Source organism: Tupaia chinensis, unplaced genomic scaffold (genome assembly GCF_000334495.1).
Source record: "Tupaia chinensis unplaced genomic scaffold, TupChi_1.0 Scaffold000290_1, whole genome shotgun sequence".
Lineage (NCBI taxonomy): Eukaryota > Metazoa > Chordata > Mammalia > Scandentia > Tupaiidae > Tupaia > Tupaia belangeri.
Window position 1 is genome coordinate 1,525,517 of NW_006159775.1, and position 8,500 is coordinate 1,534,016.

General features: G+C 40.1%; 1 protein-coding gene across 1 annotated transcript in view; it reads right to left on the bottom strand.

Moving 5' to 3' along the window:
• Positions 1 to 6,063: 6,063 nt before the first annotated feature.
• Positions 6,064 to 8,500, bottom strand: part of ZNF397 (zinc finger protein 397) — a 6,091-nt gene continuing 3,654 nt past the window's right edge. Inside the window, exon 3 of the mRNA XM_006150531.3 lies at positions 6,064 to 8,219. Within this exon, the coding sequence (XP_006150593.1) occupies positions 7,168 to 8,219 (1,052 nt within the window). The 3' untranslated portion in view covers positions 6,064 to 7,167. The remainder of the gene's footprint in view (positions 8,220 to 8,500) is intronic.

Sequence of the window (8,500 nt, forward strand, 5' to 3'; positions counted from 1 at the left end):
TCTGTCTGCATTGTCTGACCTATGTGTGTATGACCTTCTGACATGCAGTGTAGAAGGGTTTGTAAGTATTAAAAAACAAAATTAAATTTTTACATTGTGGTTGTGCCTCACTGATGGTAAAACTCAAGCATGTGGATCCTTGGTGGTGGTCTTTTTTCTGGGCCTCTAAATGAAACTCAGTTTCATTTAAAATGGGCATAGATATATTTACCTAAACAGGTAATTACAGTAAAGTGTGATAAAAGTACTTGATAGAATAAATCCAGGGTCTTGATAAAGTACATGGCAGGAGTTACCTAACCTGGCCTATGAGTCACTAAAGACTTTTGGATGTCATAATATCTCATTTAAGACAAAACTAAAATGAAGGTAGAAGTTAGCCAGGTTAAGAGCCGGGGAGCAGAGAACGTTATAGAAAGAGGTTATAGTACTTGCAACAGCACAAAGATAAGTGGGTATCCCTTCATTAGGACTCTAACAGAACTTAGTTGCTGCATAGATCCTGGCTCAGAAGTTGGGATGTGTTGGTTTCTCTCTTCCTGTTTGTAATCATTGAATTGGGTGCCTATCCCAGATCCAGAGTGATAGAGAAGACCTTGTAGTACCCAGAAATTGTGGTGGAAGGCTCTGGTGTCTTCTCTGGAAAAGTGTGTATCTATACACCAAGAAAAGAATACATAGTGGAGGCTAGAGAAAAGTGGAGACTGGAGTGTTTGTGTCCCAGGACCATGAGGCCAGGAAATGGGAAGCCTACAGGAACATAATAGTGGGAGGTCCACTTTTTAGGCTCCACTATGCTCCATTCCTTAATCCCTTCATCACTAGGCTCCTAAGCTACTTGAAGACAATAAAAAGGCAATAAATATTTGAATTACACCTTCAGATTCCTCAAAACTATAGTTGTCTGGGGACCAGCAGTTAGCCTAATGGCTATGTCATTGGATTCCCATGTAGTCGACCGCAGTTCATGTCCTGGACCCTGTGGCTTAAAACTCACACTGGGCGCGTGTGCGTGCATTCCCAAGATCCCAAGAGGAGGAGAATTGCGGGGTGGCCATCACCCCTGGGGGGTGATTTCTTGCTTTCTGTCTCTCTCTGTCTGTCTGGCGAGCGCATGCACCCTATAGCAAAATAAAACAAAACAAAACAAAACTCCAAAAAAAAAAAAAAAAAACCCAAAACTATAGTTGTCTGCTAATTTTTATTTTGGCAGCTTTAATTAACCCATAATTGCTGAGAAGAGTTAATACCTAAGAGAAAGTTTGATACCTCTGCTAAGATGTCTTTCCAGATACTGTAATTTCTGAAGACTTGGTTATCACAGTTGTTGTGGGTAATAGGGGAGATGAAATGGTGGGAGTCTTTGAGTTCAAAGGTTGCACAACTATCACTGAGCAAGTTCAATTAGAAGTCTAAAGGGATCCAGTCCTTTAAATGAATAGTGAGTTGCCTTTATCTATAGGTGACAATTAGATAATTTCATTTTTTTCTTTTCTTGGTTGTGAATTACTTGTAAATGTTAATAACACAGAAAGTGAGAAAGCATAAGTCACCCACAATTCCATTACCCTTAAAAACATTGTTAAAATTTTGAAGTACTATTTCTCTTTTCCCCCAACCCTAATAGTTTTGGTAAAAATCTTATTTAGTAAAGAATTTTGGTAACTAATTTTCACATTTACAATTTGGATATACATTTCAATTGTTTAGTAATAGAAAGTAATGCAAAATTAGGATGATAAAAAAAATTTTTTTGGAGAGGTTTTTGCTGTAGGGTGTGTGTGCTCACCAGAAAGGACAGCGAGATGGAGAGACAGAAGGTGAGAAATCACTCTCAGGGGGGTTGGCCAGACTGCAATCCTTTTTCTTCCATTCTCCTCTCGGGATCTTAGGCACGCAGGCACATGCACCCAGCGTGAGTTTAAACCACTGGGTCCAGGACTCCAACCATGGTCGACTACATGGGACATAGCCGTTACACCAACTGCTGGTCCCAGGGTAATAAAATTTAAGTTTTTTTTTTTTTTTTGAGAGGTTTTTTTGCTATAGGGCATGTGCGCTCGCCAGACAGACAGAGACAGAGAGACAAAAAGCCAGAAATCACCCCCCAGGGGATGGTCACGCCTAAATCCCTTCTCCTCCATTCTCCTCTCGGGATCTTGGGCACGCACGGACATGGGCCCGGCGTGAGTTTTAAGCCACCGGGTCCGGGACGTGAACCATGGTCGACTACGTGGGAGTTCAGCGACATAGCCATTATGCTAACTGCTGGTTCCCATAAAATTTAAGTTTTAAAGTTTTGCTTTAAAATTATTTATTTAAGAACAGGGAGCACAATAACATGAGATATCCTAGTGCTACATCCAGCACAGCTGAAATGTAGGACCCATGTAAACATGAGTGAGTTAACACAAGACAAGGATCTTTAAATGAGGCCAGAGAGCTTGCAGTCTCAGAGGAGTATGGCCCAGACTGGCTGATTCTCCACATATTTATTGAGGAAGAGGGTGCCAGAGAGACAGTAAGCATTTGCTCAAGTTTTTGTAGCTGTTGAGATAGCAGTTAGGACTGCAAGACATGTTTAGGGAACATGCCAAACTCTTGATCTGGCCAATGTGGTCACATATTCCTGTTTCCAAGACAGAGTGATCAAAGTGTTTTGTGTTTTCTTACTCTGATATGTACACAGTAAACATCTCAAGGTATGACTGCTCTGCAACATCCTAGGAGGATGGGGAAGGGGTGATGAGAAGTCAGGGGATTGGTGTTCTCAGTTTCTATTCTTCGGGCAAAAAGTGTCATGAAACCATAACAGCCAGTCTCTAGGACTGCATTTAACAGGCAAAGTCAAAAAACTGAGGAAGCATCTGGGTTTGAGTTGTGGAAAAACAATGGGAGTGAGCTCAAGAAACCTCTTTAAACACGTACACATTTTATGTCCACCAAGATTAGGACGCTTTCTGTCCTTTGGTGGGGAAGTCCTATACATCAGATTTGAATCCTCAGCACCTATCAAAAAGGACTAAACTTAGGCCTGTGGACTGAGCAAGGGCCTAGGAGACTCTCTGGCTTTCCTCTCAGCATGTCCTCAATCAAAATGTGTTTAGAGACCATGATCAGATTTAAGTTTCAATCCTTTCAGCTAGATAGTGTCAGTTGCAGCCTATGGAAATGAGGGAGCAAAGGAGAGGTAGGAAACTGTTATTAAGCACTTTTCTTAAACTACACACTGTCTTTTTATTCCATATAAAATCCATTTAAAGTAGATACTGTTTTTCTCTAGACCACCTCTATATCAAGAGAATTGACAGTCCTGAGCAGAAGGGAAAATATGAATTACTTGTCTTTCAAACAAGGCTGGTGAAGGAAAAAACAATTTCCTTTGACACCTACCTTGTATCAGTGTTGCCTCTATTTCATAAAAACAGAACAGTTTTTACCTGTTATATATTCCAACTCCTTTAATGTGAGGGTCTAGAGTTGTGAGATGATTTACTTATGATTGCAAATTCATGGAAAAGCACTGATGACTGAAGGTCTCCATTTCAAGGTCTTTCCCCTCAACCATAAATCTTGAGGCAATTTCTACTTGCAGAGGGACTTATTTAATTTACAGAGGAATTAAAAAAAATATTTACGTAATTTCATTTGTTGTTATTTTTTAATTTGACCAGAGACGGAGACAGAGTGACGGAAAGTGAAAAAGCAAGCTGCCAGGTCTGGGACTGGAACTGTGGTCAACCAGGTAAGAACCCAGCACCTTTAATCACCATGCCACCTAATGCCCCTTGCAGAGGACTATGTGTGAGATAGGTTAAGTCTGCCATTGTCATTTTAATGATTAAATCCAGGATTGGCATTAAATTAGCTAATGCTGTTACTTGGGAGAGACATACTACTGAAAGCAAGTACTTTAAAAAATATTTTCCCAACTACCCTGGGCTTCCATTCTCCCCACCCTCCCTACCAATTATTATTTTTTTTTGAGAGAGATTTTTGCTATATTACACATGCACTCGCCATAGAGACATATACAGAAAGCAAGAAATCCTCCCCGCCCCCAGGGTGGATGGCCACAATATAATCCCTTTTCTCCTTTTGGGATTTTGAGCACACATGGACACATGCCTGGCCTCAGTTTCAAGCCACTTGATCTGGGACTCGAACTGTGGTCCGCCGGCCATGTGGGAATCCAGTGATGTAACTGTTGTATCATCTAGTGGCCCCCCTCCCAATTTTAAGAGTATTAGATATTTATTGTAGAAAAATTTGGAAAATACAGAGAAACACAGGAAAAAATGACTTACAACTCATTACCCAGAGAAAATCAGTATAGCACCTTGAGATGTTACTTTATTTTTAATGTGTATATGTTTTACATGGGATCATATTGTACATATTGCCTTACTTTAACAATATATAGTAAATGCTTTCTTGAATATTGACATCAGTTTAACAACCTTTAAAACTGTATGTACATTCACCATGGTTTCTGAAATATACATTTCCAGGTAGACTTTCAAGTCAAAAGGCAATACTTAAGGCTTCTGGTATTGATTGCCAGGGATATTATGTACTCACATTTTACCAGCAGCATTAGTCCCAATTCTCCTGAATCTGTCAGCTTTATAGGAAGTGCTATCTCAACTCCTGCTTATAGATATATTTTAACTAGTGAGGTTGAACATTTATGTATTGTTCATTGGCACTTATTTTATGATTTGCCTACTTGTGTACCACTTTGCTACTGGAATTTCTTATGGGGAGACATTATAAAGTGGCTCCATAGTAGGGATCTGGGTCATATACCTTTATTTTTCATTTTTTATCCGCATAATCTGGGTTGTAGTGAGAAATAATGCATATATACAAAACTTATTAAGTACCTTCATTTTTAAAAAAGAATATTATTTTTAAAATTTGTTATAGAGCACATGCACTCACAAAAGGCGGCCACCAGGTCTGGGATTCAAACCACAGCTGACCATGTGAGAACTCAGCACTTTAACTACCATGTCAGCTGCTGGGCTCTCCATTTATTATTTATATATGTAAGAGCTCTTTGAGTATCTCCCTTTTGTAATTTGTTAATTCCTACCTAACGTACTACCCTTTTCAGTTTGGGTCTTTCTCTGGAAATAAGAGGAAAATGAGTAGCTCTTACCATGTATTTTGTTAATTTTAGTGTGTCAAATGATCCCATCTTTTCTTTTTTTTATAGTCTCTCTCCAAATATAGGCATTTAGCCTGCCTGCTGTTCTTACTGGTTTGCACATGCCCACTTATGTATGCCCCATTGGATCATTACATCTCTTTATCTTCATGAAAATTCTTCTATGCACAGGATTCTAGATTTCCAGATTTGTGGCATTATTCCTGCAACCTACTAGATCTTTTGAATCACATCTTGCTGTTGCTGATGAACCTGTACAACATTCTACTAAGCACAAGCCTAAGGATACCTTCTGCTGCACTCTCAGATGAAGTCTTAGAGGACTATGACTTCTACTTTCAGTTGTCACTTTCTTTTAGCATTAGCTCTTAACAAGTTTCACAGAAGATACTGTGAAAACCTGCTGACATAGACAAAACTGTGTGTGTGTGTGTGTGTCTGGAGAATAAGTCACAGACCTAGCAACTGTCAAGTATTTTTAAGACCTAAATCTGACAGTGTACTAAGAACTGATGATACTGCCTCAAAAGCAAGTGATAGGGAACCAGCAGTTAGCGTAATGGCTATGTCGCTGGACTCCCACAGTCGACCGCGGTTTGTGTCCCGGACCCAGTGGCTTAAAACTCACGCTGAGCGCGTGTGTGTGCGTGCCCAAGATCCCGAGAGGAGAATGGAGGAGAAGGGATTGCGGCGTGACCACATCCCCTGGGGGGTGATTTCTCGCTTTCTGTCTCTATGTCTCTCTCTGTCTGTCTGGCGAGCGCACGCGCCCTACAATGAAAATCTCTCTCTCAAAAAAAAAAAAAAAAAGCAAGTGATATGGCAGCTTCTGACCCACAGCGTTGGGATTAGGAGAAATCTGACAGCATCTCTGATACTATGAATCAAAGGAGTCTTTGTCTTAGATCAGGTGATTGAGAACTCCAACAGACTTAACATCTAGGCTGGGCTCTTTTTGTTACCCCCTACTCCCACCACTATCTCTATAAAGTTCAAACTTAGCCCACAGGTTGGGAAAGGAAACCATATTTCCCCTTTTCCCTGGGGTCACATTGATCAAAACAAAGCTGACTGTCCGGTGATCCAACAGCTCCAGTTTTGATCACTAACACATACTTCTCCTTAGTTCATATTTTGTTAAAGGTACTACCTAAGAGTCTTGGTTATACACGTACTTCTCCTATAGACATAACTCTACTTCAAAAGGAACTCAACAGAAATGCACCATATATTTCTCCCAACCTTTGTTCTCTCTACTGAGAACACACTCACTTGGCCTTCCAACTACTCTTCATCCTTGTCATTTTCTTCATTTCAGCCACATCAGGTGTTCCTCAAGGTCACACTGACTATATGTGTCACTGCCTGTTTGACTGCCTTGCCCATTAGACTGCAGATTATGTCGTGCTTTCTATGGTATCCCTAGTCCCTGGCACAAAGCAGGTACTCAGCTGTTGGATGAATGCTTTTTCCCCCCCCTTCTCATGCCTAGCTTACTTCTGGGCTGCCTTGGGCTCAACACATGATTGATGAAACTATTTCCCTACCTTTCTTGCTGACTTATCTGTTCTTAACTGGGTATGTGGTTTTTTGGGTTCCTGACATAGTTTCTCATTCTGTCCACACCATCCCCTAAACTTGGCATACTAATAATGAGATGCAGTAGCAGAGCCCAGGTTGCTATATCCCTTTCATGACATTCTCATATAAAATGAAGCATTAATGTTACATTTACCTTTTCTACTTCCTGCATCTTCCTAATGTTAAGAGTTGGAAATAGTGATTTTTGTCTTCTGCTCTGATTAAGTCACAGAAAAGCTTTCAAGGGACAATTTGTACTAGCATTGTGAAGTACTGCTTAAAAAGTTAAACTGACTTTAGTAGTAGTTTACCAATCTAGTGGTTTACCACCTTTATGAAGTCTTGATCCAAAGTAAATCCTGACTAGCAAAGAATCTGACTGAAGCATTAACAATATTCAATGTATTCACAACTTATTTTACAGTGTGGACACTCTGATGGCGCATGAGGACTGATCTATGCCTGAAAGCCTTCCCACATTCATTACATATGTAAGCTTCATCTCCAGAATGGATTCGCTGATGCTGAACAAGGGCTGAACTCCTTTTGAAGGTTTTGCCACATTCATTACACTGATAAGGTTCCTCTCCACTGTGAATTCTCTGATGTCTGATGAGGTTTGAACTCAAACTGAAAGCTTTTCCACATTCATTACATTCATAGGGTTTCTCTCCACTATGTATTCTCTGATGGGTAATCAGCTCTGAACTCTGTCTGAAAGCTTTTCCACATTCGTTACATTCATAGGGTCTCTCTCCTGTATGAATTCGCTGATGTCTAATAAGCTTTGAACTCTGGCTAAAGGTTTTCCCACATTCATTACATTCATAGGGTTTCTCGCCAGTGTGAATTCTTTGATGTATAATGAGATATGAACTTTGACTAAATGCTTTGCCACACTCGTTACATTTGCAAGATTTCTCACCAGTATGAATTTTCCGATGTCTAATGAGGGCTGAGCTCTGATTGAAGGCTTTCCCACATTCACTGCACTCATATGCTTTTTCACCACTATGAATTCTCTGATGAATAATAAGATATGACCTCAAACTGAAGGCCTTCCCACACTGGTTACACTTATAGGGCTTTTCTCCAGTATGGATTCTCTGATGTTGTGTTAGAGAAGAATGCTGCTTGAAGCTGTGCCCACATACATCACATCTATAAGGTCTCTCTTCTGTAGGAACTTTCTGACACATTATAGAGTTTGTACTTAGAATTAAGCATCTTTGAGGCTCATCATGGTGGTCTCTCATTCCTAGAGATGTATGTGTGAAGATCACATGATTAAAATTGCTCCCCTGAGAAGGGGATCTTCTTAATTTCTCCCCTGTATCACCTCCTTGCTGCCACTCCAAACTGCTTTCATGCTCACTAACTCCTCCAAATGAAAGTTCCTGAGGGAGTCCCTGTGATTTTTCTCCTGAAGTGACATCCTTTATTGCTGTTTCACTGTTCTCAGAATCTGAAATGATAAATAGCAAACACCAGATTTTACATTTCTCCACTCTCCATATTAAAATTATATGTGAGAAAATAGAAGCTTCTACCTACAAAGATGTTACTGTCCATGTGTATCTTTTCTTCAACTGGTCAGAACAGGGCCTCTCCTCTTCCCTAATGCTAAAGCCTACATCTGTATTTTGAATTTCATCCGTTCCTGCTTCCATTAAGACTCTTTTTTAGAGGTATTTAATTTATAATAATTACTATTTTAAAATTTGCTACAGCACACACGTGCATACC